The sequence below is a fragment of the Mesoplodon bidens genome, assembly GCF_964165515.1.
Source record: "Mesoplodon bidens genome assembly, chromosome: X".
In the NCBI taxonomy this organism is placed as follows: Eukaryota; Metazoa; Chordata; class Mammalia; order Artiodactyla; family Ziphiidae; genus Mesoplodon; species Mesoplodon bidens.
The window spans coordinates 119,833,860-119,853,304 of NC_138163.1; the positions used below are offsets into that span (position 1 = coordinate 119,833,860).

At 40.9% G+C, this 19,445-nt stretch overlaps 1 protein-coding gene across 1 annotated transcript in view; it reads right to left on the minus strand.

The window, feature by feature from the left end:
• PDK3 (pyruvate dehydrogenase kinase 3) overlaps positions 1-19,445 on the minus strand; it is a 75,015-nt gene that overhangs the window by 14,911 nt on the left and 40,659 nt on the right. The window contains exon 6 of the mRNA XM_081222374.1: positions 8,495-8,572. Within this exon, the coding sequence (XP_081078500.1) occupies positions 8,495-8,572 (78 nt within the window). The remainder of the gene's footprint in view (positions 1-8,494; positions 8,573-19,445) is intronic.

The window sequence follows — 19,445 nt, forward strand, 5'->3', positions numbered from 1 at the left end:
TAATAGAAAGGAGAGCAATCATTTGTTTGCTTCTTAGCAGCTTACAAAGAGCTTGCACATACATTACCCAAATGAACTCTCATGACAATACTGTGTGGCTCACAGGGTGGGTGGTTGGGGACACAGGCTTTGCCGAGGTTATGCGACTTGCCTGCCATAATGGACGAGGCCTGGAACTGGACACCTGAACTAAGAGTTTTTGATTCTAAATCTTGAACCTTTTGATGATCAGTTATTTTTTAAACTATTAAGTACTATATACGGCAACATCCCCTTGTCCGTGGTTTCGCTTTCTGCAGTTTCTGTTACCCATGGTCAAACGAGGTTCAAAAATATTAAATGGAAATTTCTAGAAACAAACAATTCATAAGTTCTGAGTAGTGTGATGAAATCTCATGCCTTCCTGATCCGTCCTGCTCAGGACGTCAATCATCCCTTTGTCCAACAGATTCTGCCCATTAGACACTTAGTAGCCACCTTGGTTATCAGATCACTGTCACAGTATTGTAGTGCTTATGTTCAAGTGACACTTATTTTATTTAATAGTGGCCCCAAAGTGCAAGAAGAGTGATGCTGGCAATCAAAAGTACAATGAGGTATCACACCGGTCAGAATGGCCATCATCAAAAAATCTACAACAATAGATGCTAGAGTGGGTGTGGAGAAAAGGGAACACTCTTGCACTGCTGGTGGGAATGTAAATTGATACAGCCACTATGGAGAACAGTATGGAGGTTCCTTAAAAAACTACAAATAGAACTACCATATGACCCAGCAATCCCACTACTGGGCATATACCCTGAGAAAACCATAATTTGAGAGATACATGCACCCCAATGTTCACTGCAGCACTATTTACAATAACCAAGACATGGAAGCAACCTAATGTCCATCGACAGAGGAATGGATAAAGAAGAAGTGGTGTGTGTATACACACACACACACACACACACACACACACACACAAAATGGAATATTACTCAGCCATAAAAAAGAATGAAATAATGCCATTTGCAGCTACATGGATGGACCTAGAGATTATCAAACTAAGTGAAGTCAGACAGAACAAAAACAAATACCATATGATATCACTTATATGTGGAATCTAAAATACGATACAAATCAACATATCTACGAAACAAAAACAGACTCACAGGTATAGAGAACAGACTTGTGGTTGCCAAGGGGGAGGAGGGGTAGGGAGGGAAGGAATGGGAGTTTGAGAGTAGCAGATGCAAACTATTACATATAGGATGGATAAACAACAAGGTCCTACTGTATAGCACAGGGAACTATATTCAATATCTTGTGATAAACCATAATGAAAAAGAATGCCTATATATGTATAACTGAATCACTTTCTGTACAGCAGAAATTAACACATTATAAATCAACTATATTCAATAAAAATATTAAAACTAAAAAAACTTTCTGACTTTTATTATCAGTTCCTATGGATTCTCAGCATGTGAAATTCTTTTCTATCTAATATTACATGTTGCTTCATATATATACATGTACAATATTTGCTGTACACTTGAAACTAACACATTATATGTCAACCATATTTCAATAAAAATTAAAAAAATAAAGTGGGTTCCCTGTAGAAAAAATAAAAAAGGTGAACACTGATTGTGTTGGTAACATAACCAGGTAAATATTGCTCACTGCAGATCAGCCACAGGAATAGACCAGGATGACATTTCTTTCCCTATGAGTCCAACGTGTCATGAGTCATGTGTCACTTGAAGGAGAATACCACCAGCCTTAAGGTGAAATGGATTCACTTTATCCACCTCCAACTGCTCAAAATCATGTTACATTTTTAGGTTGCCGAATATTTGGACCATGTCTTTCTGATACTCCTCTTCTTGGGTAACTGGACGAGAGACATATGCTTTCCTCGTCACATCACTGAGATCTTCCAGCCTCTTTTCTATTGCATGGGATCCATTCCATTCTTTAAGATGTTTCAAACTAGAATCGACTGCTTTCCAAACATGCTGCACAGCCATCATCCTCAAATTGTTTTTGATTGAAGTTCTAGAATATTTTTTGCTATTTCTTATACCTACATTATACACACCATTAGGTCAGTCACGTAAACTACCTCAGAAAGCTATGCATGGGAAATACATTTCTCAGTCCTTATACCTCTGATTCACTTGATTGGAGGCTTCACCAGGTACAGAATTTGGATTTGAAATCATTTTCTTTCAGCATTTAGAAAGGCAGGGGGAGGGACTTCCCTGGTGTCGCAGTGGTTAAGAATCTGGCTGCCAATGCAGGGGACATGGGTTCGAGCCCTGGTCCGGGAGGATCCCACATGCCACAGAGCAACTGAGCCCGTGCCCTAGAGCCCGCGAGCCACAACTACTGAAGCCCACGTGCCTGGAGCCCGTGCTCCGCAACAGGAGAAGCCACTGCAGTGAGAAGCCCGTGCACCACAACGAAGACCCAACACAGCCAAAAAAAAAAAAAAAAGGCAGGGGGAGAGGGGTCTTCTGACCATGACAGCGCAGCTGAGAAGTTCAACGTCAGTCAGGTTTTCATTCATGCTGCTGGTTTTTCGCCCGAGGTCTGATACATCTTGGTTGTAAAATTCTTGTTGAAGTATGAGGAACTGGATTATTTGTTTGAGAGAGCTGGTGTTGACTTCCCCCTACGGCTCTCTCCTAAGTGGGAAGGCTGACTTGGAGCTCTGTGTACCTGGTCAAGACTTTTCCACTGGCTTTAGGATGAGCGGACAGCAAGCTGGCCTCTGAGCAGAGGGTCCCCCGAATGCCTGAATGACGAGGGCTTTACTTTGGGATGATGACACTCACATGAACAGCCCTAGTTTTTCCCAGGTTCTTGAAGAAACTACTTTGATTTTGATTTCTGCCCAGGGGAAAATGCTCGTGGATGTTGGCAGGCAGAGCACAGCCAGAGTCAAGCTGCCCCCCATCACCCATCCTTACTCCACCTGAGACCAGCTTTCAATCAACCCCCACCTTTGACCTTCCCTATCCAGTCCCTGACACTTCCCAGTGCTGCTCCCAGAGTCCCTCCAGGATCATCTGATGCCATTTCTGCTGCAGCCTCCTCTTTCGTGGCTTCTTCTGCTCTGTCCCATTAAGCACCAGTGTACTTCTATCTCGTTACCCTTTGGCAGGAGGTGGGATCAATGGCCCGCTGACGAGTCCCCATGGTTTCTTTGCTGTTTTTCTTTGTATTCCTTTACTGTCTTTTTAACGGAGCCCTAGGAGCACACTGAATGCTTAGTCTATCTTGTACCAAAGGGCATGATTAGTTATAAATAACCTTCTGAAATCAACCTTTTCGCTCCAGATCTCAGGGAACTTAAAACACCTTTGATAGCTTTGTTTGTTTTTTTTTCAGTTCAACCAGCATTCTCTAGGAGCCATCTGACGGCTTGCTCAATTACTTGTACTTTTCTTTGAGAACATTATAGTTTAGATGTCTTTCCTTCCTTTTATTATTTTTTTAATTATTTATTTATTTTAAAAATAAATTTATTTATTTATTTGGCTGCGTTGGGTCTTCGTTGCTGCGCACAGGCTTTTCTCTAGTTGTGGTGAGTGTTGCTGCAGTGCACAGGCTTCTCATTTGTGGTGGCTTCTCTTGTTGTGGAGCATGGGCTGTAAGCATGTGGGCTTCAGTAGTTGTGGCATGCGAGCTCAGTAGTTGTGGCATGTGAGCTCAGTAGTTGTGGCTCACGGGCTCTAGAGCACAGGCTCAGTAGTTGTGGTGCACGGGCTTATTTGCTCCACAGCATGTGGGATCCTCCCGGACCAGGGCTTGAACCCGTGTCCCCTACACTGGCAGGCATATTCTTAATCACTGTGCCACCTGGGAAGTCGCTTTCTTTCCTTTTAAAACCATGTCACATGTCTTTGTCCATGACTCTTCCCTAATCCTGGGTCGAGGAGCTTTTACATAGTAGACCCTTAATAGATGTTAGCTGGCTTTCTAAAATAAGACATAAATGGAATATGAATTGTCCATCTGAGGGTACATTTAAAAAAGTCAATGGAAAAATGGTCCAGGTTTTTCATGCTCAAGACTCAAGAAATAATAAAGTCCCTATTTGCAGAGTCATTGCTCCAAATGCCATTAGTTGAAACGACATTTAATAAATGCCAAAAGAACTCTACATAGGATATAAAGAGTTTTATCGTCAGACAGTTCTCCTACAAGCATGAAAAAAACTGGTGGCTAAGCAGAAAAAATTCATTTAAGAGAAATATAAGAGAAGCTTGATCCACGGTTGGTTGAACCCATGGATGCGGAAGCCTAAGATATGGAGCGCTGACTATACTATGCCATTTTATATAAGGGACTTCAGCATCCATAGATTTAGGAATTCCCGGGGGTTCCTGGAACCAATCACCTGCAGACACCAAGGGAGGGCTGTATATTAATAGGAATTTAACACATTTGGGCCTCCAGCGTTCCAGTTCTAAAATGAGCACTGTACATATTTCACTGGGTTAACATAAGGGTTAAATGAGATAATAGTGATAAACTAGTTTACATAGAGCCTGCCACATAGTAACCAGCCAATAAATGTTGGCTATTACCACTACTAAAAAATTAATTTCGACAGTGTTAACAGAGCTACTAGTAATGGCTTTTTTATTCTTGTGTAGAACCACCTGACTAAAAATATCCACAGAAGTATCCAATTTGAGAAAACTAGAGGTCAAAGACTCCAGGATAGATGCATACCTTTTCTACGAACCCTCTTATAACAAAATTTACATAGTGCGAACTGAAATCTTTACTTTTCTAACCAAACCTGAAGCTATAAATCAACCTCTTGACAGGAAAGACTAATCTAGAAATGGTGAGAAAATGCAAGTGTGGCAACCATACGTCTTTATCTTTCCCGAGTCAACCCTGGCTTCCAGTAACCACCCTTTATTCAGTTTCCAGCACATGCCTGGTGTTCTGCTTGAGGCCTTAGAAACATTATCCTTTTATCACCTCACAAGGAGAGCTGACAGAGGAGGAAGCTGGGTGTCAGCAGCAGCAAGGTGACTTGTCTCCTAAGTGCCAGAACCCAGATTTCCACCACCTGGCTGGCTACAAAGTTCACCTCTTTCCTGTAAGCCATGTTGCTTTACCATACAGATGCCGAAAACGTAAGGTAAAAATGTTTATTTGCTTAATGCTTTGGCAACTGATTTCTCAGGAGAATGAGAATGCTGAGAACAAGCACGGTAGAATGGCTACCCATCTTTGGAGCAACCCACATGGGTTGCCGCGGGTAGCTAATCAGGAATATTTGAAACCTGACGTAAGGTAAATAAAATTCTGTTGTTTTTAATCTTCCTGTGAAATGTGTTACCAAACGAATAAAAAAGAAGTTCACTACAGCTAGCTCCCAATATTCAGAATGCTAGTGATGACTGTAAATACTGATGGTGTTCACACAGTATGTTCTGCATAATCCTATTTACTACTTTCTCAGGGGTCTGCATTGGGAAAGAAAAAAATCAAAACTTCAGAAAAAGAGATCATAGGGCAAACTCACAGAACTTAAATTCTCAGGTAGCAACAAACTGTTCTTTGGGATTCATGGCAGCGTCAGTCCTCCGAAGTACAGAGCACAAGGGAATGGAAGCATCCTGAAAGGGGATGCTATGCTAGCTCACACGGGCTCTGAAAATGAATCCACAGAATCTGGATCTGACTCCTCGCTGGAGAACAGTCACACACACACTCTCTCTCCGTGACAAAGCCCATGTCTGCTTAAGGCGTTCAGGACCGACCTCTGACCTCCGTCTCTAACACGGAGCTTGTTAGAGCTCAACTGCAGTGCTTAACCGCACTCACAAAGAGCTTTGGCATTCAAGAAATAAGAGAAATCATAAATACATCCCCCAAAGCAACAGGAAACTAGAGGCTACCTATAACCACCATTTCTCTTAGTGATGGGGAAAAAGGGCTTCAAAAACCACGCATGAGACAGTGCCAAGAACGGTTGGAAAGCTTCTCCCCTGGTGAGGTGCACCGCCAGGTGTGACAGCCTCGCGGGGAAGGAACGTGCTGACCTGGCTGGCACCCGGCAATCAGCAAGACCAGGCTCGCTGCTCTGGCCTTCAGAGTGAGTGAGGCTACCATTCATGCAAACGAGTAATTAATTACCACCGGTGAGTTTAAGTTCCATGTTTGACAGATAGAAATCGGGACAGTGAGGTCAGCCTCCACCTAGCCAGTAGGAAGAAATAGAATATTAAGATGCTTCTACTCAGGAATGCTCAAGCAAAATCCACTTGGCGCTAGAGGTATATTTCTTCAAAATAGGGGTGCAACTCTTCTCAGAGAACCCAACAGACTTTGAAAGTGGCATTGATTCCACACCTCCTAGTAGAACGTAGGGGCAGCTGTCCTACGACGGCAGCCTGAAGTCTTCACATTTTGAACTCATTATAAGAGAAATCGATTTTTGGAATATTTTTGAGAGGGAATGTGGTTTATCTTTAATGCCATACCCTAAGACCCCATACCCTAAGACTCAGTTGTTCCACACTTCTAAGTATCTAGCCTACAGAAATACTTCCACACGTTCATAGGTTTTCCCACGCTCCAAACACACACCACACACACACACACACACACACACACACACACACACACACACACACACACACACACACACACACACACACACACACACACACACACACACACACACACACACACACACACACACACACACACACACACACACACCCTTCATGCCTCATTATATGGAATACGGGAAAATCAGAAATCCACCCAATGGGAAACGATTAAATAAATTATGATAATCTACACTATGGATAATCTCTAAATGACACTAACACATGCAAAGATCTTTAAGGTGAAGTGAAATACACAAGTTAAAGAACATGCATGGTTTTAGCCTCATTTATGTAAAAAACAAAACTCTGTATGGGAGCGGAGTAGTGGGGACTTTCACTGTTTACTCTATGTTTGTATTTTTAGAGATAAGTATGTCTCTTTCATAACTTACAAATAAAAAAATAAAAGTAACATGTAAATATAGTTTCACACAACTAATACAAAAATTAGCTAAAACCCCCCTATCCAGAGCGCTGTTGTTTGTATTCTGGTGGTATAAATCCTTCAACTTATTATCCAATGAACTTGCACTATTACAAACTTTTATAGCCTGTGGTTAAAAACTCAACTTTTCTCAAACATTAAATATTCTTTAAAGCATTGTTTTGAATGGCTGCATAGTATTCTATCTTATGGGTATACCAGAATTTATTTAAATAATTCCCTATTGTGGAAAACTTGGGTTGTTTTCTAATTTTTCTCTGTAAGAAAACTACTCTGATCATCATTCTTATACATGTATCTGTGCACATCTCTATTTCCTTTTTTATTTTTAACATCCTTATTGGACTATAATTGCTTTACAATGGTGTGTTAGTTTCTGCTTTACAACAAAGTGAATAAGCTATACGTATACATATATCCCCATATCTCCTCTCTCTTGCGTCTCCCTCCCACCCTCCCTATCCCACCCCTCTAGGTGGTCACAAAGCACAGAGCTGATCTCCCTGTGCTATGCGGCTGCTTCCCACCAGCTATCTATTTTACATTTGGTAGTGTATATATGTCCATGCCACTCTCTCACTTTGTCCCAGCTTACCCTTCCCCCTCCCTGTATCCTCAAGTACATTCTCTAGATCTGCGTCTTTGTTCCTTTTTTTTTTTTAAAGTATTGGTTCTTGATAGATTTTTTAAAATTTCTAATGACTTTCGCATATTTTTTATGTATTTGTTTTTATTTTTTGGCACTCCAAGGGGCACGCGGGATCTTAGTTCCCCGACCAGGGATCGAACCCGTGCCCCCTGCAATGGAAGCACAGAGTCTTAACCACTGGACCACCAGGAAGTCCCTCTATTTTCTCTTAATAAATTTTCTGAAGTTTATTTACTGGACCAAAGAATATAACCATTATTACTTTAACTTACTGGGCCAAAGAGGAAGAGCATTGTTAGCCTGTTTTTTTAAAGAAAGGCTATACCAATTTAAACGTACATCAGAAATGTGTAAATTTGGGGGACAGAGTATTTTTCTGGGGAGCAATTCAAAGCATTAAAATGTTTTAATCACTGCCACTTTGAAAGACAAAAATGGCATTCCTCTATGTTTTTCTTTGTACTTCTTTGATTAGTAAACACTTTTCCACATGTTTATTGACTGTTTGCACTGGTTATTTTGAGAACTGCTTATTTACATCTCTGTGCATCTTCCACCTTGATTACTTCTGTTCCAAGAGCTTGGAGTTCTAATAGATAACACATTCCTGTACAAAAACTCACTGACCAGAGATATAAAAAAGGTTTTAAAACCACAGAAAGATGAAAAAGCAGCACAATTTTAAGATCTCACTGAAATACAGCTCACGTATAATCAGTTTTTTAGTCAGCTTCTTTGTATTTAAGGTTGAAATTATTTTTCTTTTACCATTGAATTCTTCAACTTCCAGCTCTGGAGCTACCAGATAATACTGTTCACAAAGCATCTTGGCAGTTTCATATGCATCTGCAAAGAGAGAAAAAAGTTTAGCTGCTGCGCTAACAGCATGGACTCAGACAGATAGACTCAATAGAATAAAGAAACAAGGACAATCTGTAACCTGACAGATTTAGAATTAATCAACTACTGCCTTAAAAAATAGCCTTTTTTTGGCTACAACAGAATTACAATAACTGAACCAAAATTTCCCTTTTAGTTTTAATGACCACGACAATATCAAAATACTGCACTAATGATGACATAGCCAGCTTTATACTAAACATGGCTTTAACTTTTAAATATTCCTAAGAGGCATTTTTCATGAAAAATCTATAAACTCAAGACTATACTTCCGGACAGCATGCAACCTGACTAAACTGTACCAAAAAGATATTTTCTGTAATTTCAAAAATAATAATGGCAACCATCTTAAGATTTGCCAACTATTTGTAAATGAAACATCAACAAGTATTTGCTAAATGAACGGGTTTCCATGAGCCACACAATTTAAGTTATTGGAGACACTACTCTTGCTTTGAAATGTCCTCTAAATCAAATATACTTCAATAAAATTAAAACATTTTTAAAATGTCCTTTAAGTTAGTTAAAGGTAACAGGTTGGGGCTGTTATTTTCTCAAAGTCTGAGGAGCAACAGTTTGCTTTTGAAAGGGAAAAAAAAGGACAAAGGGTAAGAAGATCAGAGCCATTACAGAGATGAATAGAAGACAGAATTCAGGAAGGTACATTCCAAAAGATGGGAAACAAATTCAGAAAGCTACAGTGCATTATTTTACACTGCATGTGTGCTTTTCTCTTGAACTGTAAGCATTTTGAGGTCAGGGTTTCTGTCTTACACTTGTTTCATAACTCACACAGAATTTATTTCATGCCTGTTAGCTAGTCAATAAATATTCCTTGGTTTGATAAATTTTAAACCTTTTGATAATCTACTTTTTTTAAAAAAAAACAGCTTTATTGAGATACAATTCTCACACCATACAAATCATCCATTTAAAGTACACATACAATTCAATGATTTTTAGTGTATTCGCAGAGTTATATGCATCCATCACCACAATTAATTTTACATTTTTCATCACCCCCAAAAGAAACTCCATAACCATGAACAGTCATTACCCCCGCATCCAGCCCTACGCAACCACGGATCTACTCTGTCTCTATAGGTTTGCTATCCTGGACATTTCATATAAATGGAACCATACAATATGTGGCCTTTTGCGACGGTTTCTTTCACTTAGCATAATGTTTTCAAGGGTCATCCATATTGTAGCATGCATCAGTGCTTCATTCCTTTTTATTACTGAATTAATATTGTATTATGCAAATATGTCACATTTTGTCTATTCATTTATCCATCAACAGACATTTGGATTGTTTCCACTTTTTGGATATTACAAATGAACGTTCACATGTTCATTCATATTGCTATAAACATTCATGTCCAAGTTTTTTTAGTGAAGATGTGTTTTCACTTCTCTTGGATATAGACCTAGGAGAGAAAAATTGCTTGATCATATAGCAGCTGTATGTTTAAACGTTGGAAGAACAGCCAGACTGTCTTCCAAAGTGAGGAGATTTTTTAAGTTCCACCTTTACAATTTCTAAAGATCAGATATTCAAATTACTTTAAAATGCTTCATGATTGCATTTGCAATGTCCTCAAGTGTATATCAGCTCTTTGGAGACAGGCTCGTACTTCTTTTATATTCCCCATGTCAGTACTGTGCATAGAGTAGATACTTAAGATTCAAGCAGTAAGAGGAAAGAGGGAAGGAAGGAAGAAAGGGGGAAAAATAAGCCTGACAGAATTTAAATACATTAAAAATTGACAATGTCAATCTAAAATAATACAAAAGATAAGATTAGGGTATGTTCAGACTATAAGGTTTGGTTCATTTCCCTCCTATTGCTACTAAATTTAAATTTTACATAATATTTGACCTCAGAGGAAAAATTCTCACTTTATTAAGCTTTTAGAATTAAACCACTATAGGGACTTCCCTGGTGGTGCAGTGGGTAAGAATCCGCCTGCCAAGGCAGGGGACGTGGGTTCAAACCCTGGTCCGGGAAGATGCCGCGGAGCAACTAAGCCCATGCGCCACAACTACTGAGCCTGTGCTCTAGAGCTCGCGAGCCACAACTACTGAGCCCACGTGCCACAGCTACTGAAGCCTGCGCGCCTAGAGCCCGTGCTCCACAACGAGAGAAGCCACTGCAATGAGAAGCCCGCGCATCACAACGAACAGTAGACCCCCTTGCTGCAATTAGAAAAAGCCCACGCGCAGCAACAAAGACCCAACACAGCCAAAAATAAATAAATAAATAGTCATATTAAAAAAAGAGAATTAAACCACTATAAAGAACCACAGATAGAGACATCAGAATCTCTCTGACAAAAGATGAAATAATGAAGGATAGCCAAAGGAAACGTTAGCAAGAGGAGAAAAAAATTTAAAAAGAGTTGATCGGTGTGAAAATAGACATCAAAGTGGACTGTATTTAAGTCCTAACAAAGAAAATTACAATTTAGAATTATATTAAGTTCGCAAGTTTTTTTCGTAGGGTATAATAAAACTCATCAAACATCTGTACAGTTCTTTTGGAAAAAGAAATCAAGATTCACTCTCTGTGCTGTGGCTATACCACCAAACAATGCTATATCTCCACCTAGCGACACAACAGCACAAAGCTGACCAAGAACTCCCAACACTTAAACCAATAAATACTGAAATCTAAAAATGATGTTTCGTTATCCACATAAAATGCCAATACATCTCCACAAAACAACTCCTCCAAGGACAGAACACCTTTAAAGATGTTTAAACTGCTCTTCCATTCACCAAAAAAAACAGGAAACGAGCCCAACTCCACTAAATGTGCTAGTCCCTCATGGCATTAGCTTGCTCAATAGCGTGAGATTATAACAGCATTATTAAGAAAAAGTATGACACAAATGTAACATGTGGAAGATAGGAGAGTCCAGATAGATGCAGCCAACTTGAAACTCAAAGACTCAGTATGGCTCCTGAAACCACATGAATAAGAATTTTTCAAGCATTACCACAAATTACAGTGTATCAATGCTGTAATTAACAACCGCATTATGATCCTTGAAAAACTCAAGACATGACAATGAGACTCACATGTACCAGCCAGCCGAAAGTCTTTTGGGGGCAGTACTGGTAAAAGCTATATTCATATGCATCTTTATAAATTCCTGTGGCACATCATAATGCCTTGGGCACAATACACACCCACTGGGCTTCTGTTAAATGGAACAACCCTGCACATGCAAAAATTCTCTAGGTTCAATCAATTATACTGATTCGAGATGTTCTTTTTGGTCAGACTGGGAACTAGTGGGCTAGAGTGGTTCCCAAACCTGTGTGTGTGTGTAGAATTCATTAGCAAGTTAAAAAAAGAAGTATAGGTTAAATGAACCCCTGGAGGTGCTGATGCAGTAGCTCTGTGTTGAGGCCTGGGAATCCATAGTTTTAAAAAATTCTGAAGAGAAGGTAGATTTGGAGACCACTGGCCTAGAAAGTCAAGGCTGGGTCATGCTAATTCTATCACTGTCGCTCCCACGCCATGAATGATCATGGGGGTACTGAGGAGTATGACAGCACATATATACTCAAATAGGATACTTCTGTTTAAGTAAAATACCATAAGAATGGAAAAGTTTTTAAAAAATCACCAACATAACAACCAAACTTCAACTACTGGCTTAAAAATTCACTTCCTTTATATCTAGAGTAGAATGCAAGTGCTACTAATAATAAGCTTTCTAATAAAACTTTTCTATTGTTTAAATAGAAACAAAAACCTTAAAATACGATAATTTATCAAATTACTTTTATCTGTAATATATTTGAGTCACTATTTACCACCCAATCTTTAAAAGGAAATATCAGGAAATGATTATTACTGGCACTGAACATAAGTGATTTTCATTGTTTTAAGAACCTGTTTTCAAGGGAAATAAGGTATTGATGATAAAGTAACAAACAGAACTGTAGGGGTAGGGACTTCCCTGGTGGTCCAGTGGCTAACACTCCATGCTCCCAAGGCAGGGGGCCCGGGTTCGATCCCTGGTCAGGGAACTAGACCCCACATGCCACAACTAAGACTTTGCATGCTGCAACTAAAGATTCCACATGCCGCAATGAAGATCCCACGTGCTGCAACTAAGACCTGGCATGGCCAAATAAATAAACAGATAAATAATTTTTTAAAAAAAGAAAACAACCTGTAGGTGTAGCACATTTCTACATCCCCAGGATAGAATACCCAAACTATAAACACGTAAGACTAAAAAAGACTGAGCCATAAAGAGTAAGGTGAAGGTTCACATGGCAACCAGCCCAACAGATCCATTGTAGCCACAAATCAGTTTTAAGAAGCACACAGGAAAATTTAATAGTGTATGGACGCTATTTTATTAGATGTTTTTATTAGAAGATTTTCCTATTCAAAATTCACCAGAGGACCCTGCTATCAAATACTGGGCTGGCCAAAAAGTTCATTCGGGTTTTTCCGTATGATCTCGAACGAACTTTTTGGCCAATCCAATATTAGCCTCTATCACAAATACATGCCATTGTTTGTTTACGGATATCTTATAAGAGACTGGACAAAGATGAATTTGAGTGAGAAAACAAACATGAAAAGCAAACATGAACAGGATACCAAAAACCATAAAGCTCGAGTTTAAGAAACAATGCCTGGGGCTTCCCTGGTGGCACAGTGGTTGAGAGTCCACCTGCCGATGCAGGGGACCCGGGTTCGTGCCCCGGTCCGGGAAGATCCCACATGCCGCAGAGCGGCTGGGCCCGTGAGCCATGGCCGCTGAGCCTGCACTCCACAATGGGAGAGGCCACAACAGTGAGAGGCCCACGTACCGCAAAAAAAAAAAAAAAAAAAAAAAAAAAAAGTCTGAACAAGGTAAACGTATACGACCACAAAGCATCAGAGTCACAGGTATGCTGCTTTTTTTTTACTCCATTTTATTTATTTTTTAAAATTAATTTTTATGGGAGTATGGTTGCTTTACAATGTATGCAGCTTTTAAGAAACACTTTTAAGGGCTTCCCTGGTGGCGCAGTAGTTAAGAATCCACCTGCCAATGCAGGGGACACGGGTTCAAGCCCTAAGGCCATGCGCCAGAAGTACTGAGTCTGCACTCTAGAGCCTGCAAGCCACAACTACTGAGCCCGCGTGCTGCAACTACTGAAGCCCGCATGCCTAAAGCCCATGCTCCACAACAAGAGAAGCCCGCGCACCACAACAAAGAGTAGCCTCCGGCTCGCTGCAAGAAAAACCCAACACAACCAAAAAAAAAAAAAAAAAAAAAGAACCGCTTTTAAGTCACAAAGCAATTCTAATAAGGTATGTCTATCATCACTTACCCAAAACCCATCCCGAGTGGGAAGCATCAGGGTTTTTTTTAAGTGCTAGACCCTCTCCCACTGCCCAAAGCACAGCCAACTGGAGAAGTGGGGGGCAGAACATCTAATGTAAGGGCGACCAATCCACAGGCTGACTGGAGTCCTAAAACCTGCGGTTGTGGGCAAAAAGACGGGCTGAGCCGGAGAAATTCATCTTGTGCAAATTCAGGATGGAGACACTCAGGCAGGGCAGAAGGCAAAAGGCAACACTTAGAGTTATGATGATCTAGAAGGCCTGGAGTGCCTGTCATTGCCCTAAACAAGCTGCCCTAAAACGGCTGCCAGTCTACAGACAAGAGAGTGGGGCTGAGGGGCTGTGACTTGACAAACCCACTTACTAAGATACACAGGAAAAAACCCTTGCTTTCTGTTTCCCAGTTCCAATTTCTATAGCTCCGACTACAAAGTGGTTCCTGCCCTAGGATTACCATGGGGCCAACTAGGTTCTTTTAAGACATCTGTGTCTTGAGTTGGTGGGAGTGGGTCTCTGTTACTTGCAATCTGAAGAGCCCGAAGTGACAGCACAAGATGTTATTTCTGAACCAGGATATGACACGCTCTCCTGATACCGTCTGTGTGCTGTTACGCGAAGCCGAGCAATAAGAGCATTTAGGCACAACACAGGCAAGCTAACGTCGCTGTGAGAGCTGCCTTCTGTGCCAAGTATTTAAGTTTGTACCTTTAAAACGATCTTATCACAGGAGTTTCCATTTTGTTTCCTGGTTTCTTACACAGAAAGGAGGGAAAAGGGTCACAATGGAAGGCACCTCCCAGAGGATAATAGGAGCTGCTCTACAACACTGATTCTAGCATTCACTGCAACGAGGCTATAATTTGCAGACGTGTAAAGGCAGGTATTAATGTGCTAAATAAGCAGCAAGGAGGCGTGCTTCAGTGTTCTGCACAGTCAATTACAATGATGCAAGATGCAGCCCACTTCTACACACTTACACGACTGTCTAGTCAAAAATAAAAAGTGTCCCTACTCTTCCACATAAGTCTCCTAGAGTCTGTCTCAAGAGATCTAAGTATGGAATCATTGTTAGTGCATTAAGGCTTCCTAAGGCTATAAAACACGCACGTGTGCGTGCATAGGCACGCATGGGTGCGCGCGCACGCGCACACACACACACACACACCAGTCATTGGGTCTGGACATCTGACTATGCTTAAACCATGCAGGACCTTCACAGCTGAGAAATCAATAGCAGAGCTATCATTAAAACTCAGAACCCCTACACCTTGTAAATCAGGTTTCCTAAAACAAAAGGGAAAAAAAAAGAGACAGAAGGAGAACAGTATGGAGGTTCCTTAAAAAACTAAAAACAGAGCTACCATACGACCCAGCAATCCCACTACTGGGCATATACCCTGAGAAAACCATAATTCAAAAAGAGTCATGTACCACAGTGTTCACTGCAGCCCTATTTACAATAGCCAGGACAGGGAAGCAACCTAAATGTCCATTGGAAGATGAATGGATAAACAAGATGTGGCACACATATACAACAGAATATTACTCAGCCATAAAAAGGAACGAAATTGGGTCATTTGTAGAGATGTGGATGGACCTAGAGTCTGTCATACAGAGTGAAGTAAGTCAGAAAGAGAAAAACAAATATTGTACAATGTATTAACCCATGTATGTGGAATCTAGAAAAATGGTACAGATGAACCTATATGCAGGGCAGGAATAGAGATGCAAATGAAGAGAATAAACGTGTGGACATGGTGGGGGGGAGGGGGGGATGAACTGGAAGATTAGGATCGACATATATACATTAGCATGTGTAAAACCGATAGCTACAGGGAACCTGCTGTATAGCACAGGGAGCTCAGCTTCGTGCTCTCTGGTGACCTAGATGGGTGGGATGGGAGGTTGGGGGGAGGGAGTTCCAAGAGGGAGGGGATATATGTATACATATAGCTGATTCACCTCGTTGTACAGCAGAAACTAACACAACATTGTAAAGAAGATTAGCTGAAAAATCTCAGAAGGTATGAGAAGGTGAAAAACCAGTGAAAAAATACCAACTACTTTCAAAAGAGGAAGGGAATGGTAAGACGTCACTGAGAGTTGAAGGAAGCTGACACACATCTCTTCCTCTCCTTGACAGCATTCGGGGGTATTGGGAAGAAGAGCTGGGGAGGCGTGGGCCCTGTGGGACTCTCTGACTATTGTCCCTGGGGCACTTGGGGTGGAGACTCCAGTGCCTTTTTGCTAGAAGACACGGAAGAACTTCCAGGGCTTCTGATAGCTTGTGCTGTCTGCCTTGTTTATTTTTTCTCAGTCTTATTTTGAGCCAGAAAGAGCTTCTGCTTGGGTATGCAGACACTTAGAGAATTAAAAGTGGGGTCCACAGGGCATGAAACAGAAAGCTATTAAAATATGCTTTGTCCACGGGGAGGAAAGAGACCTTCAGGCTTCCTGCTAGGGTGCCTAGCCAATTTTGCCATGGTAGGAAAGGTAACTGATTTAAGACTAATATCTCATTGAGGAATAAAGATTATATACACCTAGCTGGGAAAAGTATTTGAATATAGAGGTTATGAGTATAGCAGATCAGACACTGAATTCATCCAGGAATGTGGTGTGTGATGGGCATTAGCGCTGGAGATGGGGTAATACACAAGTACTATGGATTTCATATGAAGAGACACATGATTCACAGTTGCTATCTGTAAAGTTGGTATGAATTCAATATGAAACAATGTTCTTGCTGGGTTGTGAAGACAGGTGATTTTTAGTCTCTTCCCTCTTTTCCCACATTTTCTCAATTTTCTTCAATGAGCACTTTTTATTATTTTGGTAATATGGTATTAGTCCCCTTGACTGACCAAAACAGAAACAGAAGTTGGATGACTGACAAAAAAGGTGGATAGTGGGAAACCATAAAATGACTACAATTGTAAACATTAACTTAAAATACACATTTGAATACACAATTTATTCCTCTACCAATCTTTTCATATAAGGCCAATGTCTCTCCTTTGAAGAGGCGTCAGCTTGGGGTTCCAGATCATACTTCTTAGATAAACAATATCACACACATCTACGAATTCCAATTCCTATTTCTTTAGAGTGCAATAAACTTAAAGATACTTGTCAAGCAATCCGAGTGCAGATGCCTTCTGGGATTTTTACTCAGTGCTGCCCTGTCACCTAAAAGTTATCTTGTTCACAATCATTTCCTTACATTTGTAAGAATCTCTGCTTTATCAAGGCTTTCCAAAGCATTCAACTTGATTTTTAGGGAAATAAGTCTCTTTTTTGTACTCACATTTCTTCAGTTTACATAACGTATATATAAATTATGTATATTTATACATATTCATGTGGTATAACTTACACCAACAGTGTGAGGACAAGTAAGTGACCCTTAGTAAGCATATGTCTCACCAAGTGGAAGAAGCATCAGGGCATTCTAGAAAGTATGTACAGGCCAAGCGTCCTCAGTGTGCTGTGGGTATGATTTATGATTTATGAAGGGAATGAAGGTGGCAGAAGAGCTGATGACGTGGAAGTTGCTTTGCGGGTTCATGCAGCTTCAGAATCTGAAACCAGCCTCCACTGTTGTCGTAAGGAAAGAGGCTATTAAGAAATGAAAAACACGGTTTGAAAGAAGCGGTGGGGAACAGGGAGCAGCGCAGTCCTTGCCCCTCGGCCCATGAGCGTGAGGGTAGAAGTGTGCTGGGGGAGGTGACATTCCCCGTGGCAGAGGGGCATGGGGGGATGATCATCATGGGATACAGCTTTGCCAGGAGCCCAGGCTTTAAGTTGTGCCAGATGAGTGGTAGGAATGGTTACATGAGAGGATGGAGTAAAATGTGTTCATGGTAACTGGTGGACTCATTGGGTATCAAGTCAAAAGGGGCAGGAGAAAGAGTGAAGATAAAGCTGTGAGTGAGCGCGGGAAGAGGGAGAGGGTGGGAGGCGACCTGGCCCAGGGTCAAAACCTCGACTAAAAAGGCCAAAGAAAGCAGGAGGCACAAACTTCTAGTTTCTTTCTTTCAAATACTGATCCAACTGTTTTGCACACAATCTTCTGCTAGTGTTTGGTATGAAACTTCTGTCCCTGAGAGGAGTGATGCAAGCTTGGATGAGAGTAATTCCAGCCCTTGAGGAATTTACACCCCCATTAGAGAGACCAACAGAAGTACGGAACGATGCCAAGACCAGGCAGGATGTAAGAAGTCCAGTAAGAGCCACACAGACAGTAAGTGCTCAAAACGACGGCTTCTGCTCTCCTCCAGCATCCAGCCTCATCCTCTGATTCACCTGGGTGCTGCTTCAGCCCTCTGCCCTAACAACTGCCAAGAACTCTCCGTTACTTCTCTACTTACACTGACTCATGGTTAAAATCTCTCTAAAAAATTAGTGAGACTTTTTGTGAAGAAACAATGAGATGATAAAAAGGAGTATGTTTTTTTAACACCTTTATTGGAGTATAATTACTTTACAATGGTGTGTTAGTTTCTGCTGTATAACAAAGTGAATCAGCTATATGTATACATATATCCCCATATCTCCTCTCTCTTGCATCTCCCTCCCACCCTCCCTACCCCACCCATCTAGGTGGTCACAAAGCACAGAGCTGATCTCCCTGTGCCATGCGGCTGCTTCCCACTAGCTATCTATTTTACGTTTGGTCGTGTATATATGTCCATGCCACTCTCACTTCGTCCCAGCTTAACCTTCCCCCTCCCCGTGTCCTCAAGTCCATTCTCTCTCTATGTCTGCGACTTTATTCCTGTCCTGCCCCTAGGTTCTTCAGAACCATTTTTTTAAAGGGACTATGTTTTTACGACTTTATTATGAAGAATTGCAAACGTTGACGGAAGTGCAGAGCACAGTGCAGAGAATCCTAGTGCACTCATCACCAGCCTCAACACTTCTCAACACAGCCTGATCTTTTTCACTGCCCTACGTCTTGATAATTTTGAAGCAAATCCCACAAGGCATTTCATATCATGTGTGATATTTCAAAATACCTCTCTTGAAGCTAGGACACCTTAAAAAAATAACCACAATACCAATATCACACCTAAAAAATTAATATTTCTTGAAATATTTCATCAAATATTCAACTGTCTTATAAATGCCCTAAATGTTTTAAAATATTCTATAATTTATGCCAGAAACAAAAGCAAAGGCACCAACTTATTATATAATCAATGGTATAAATGAGAAGGCAAATGACTCACATGATGCCCAAGGATGCTCATGAACTTGTCTACCTACAGCCCTTCCTGGGTGCTAGTGCTGCTTCAGGAGCTCTACATATATTATCTCACTTAACCCTAGGATATAGCTGAATTGCCAAGAGCACCATTTTACTGATGAAGGAACTGAGGCCCAAAGAGGTTCTGTAACATGTCCAAGGTCACCTAGCTAACCTAAATGTCTATCAGCTCATGAATAGATAAAACA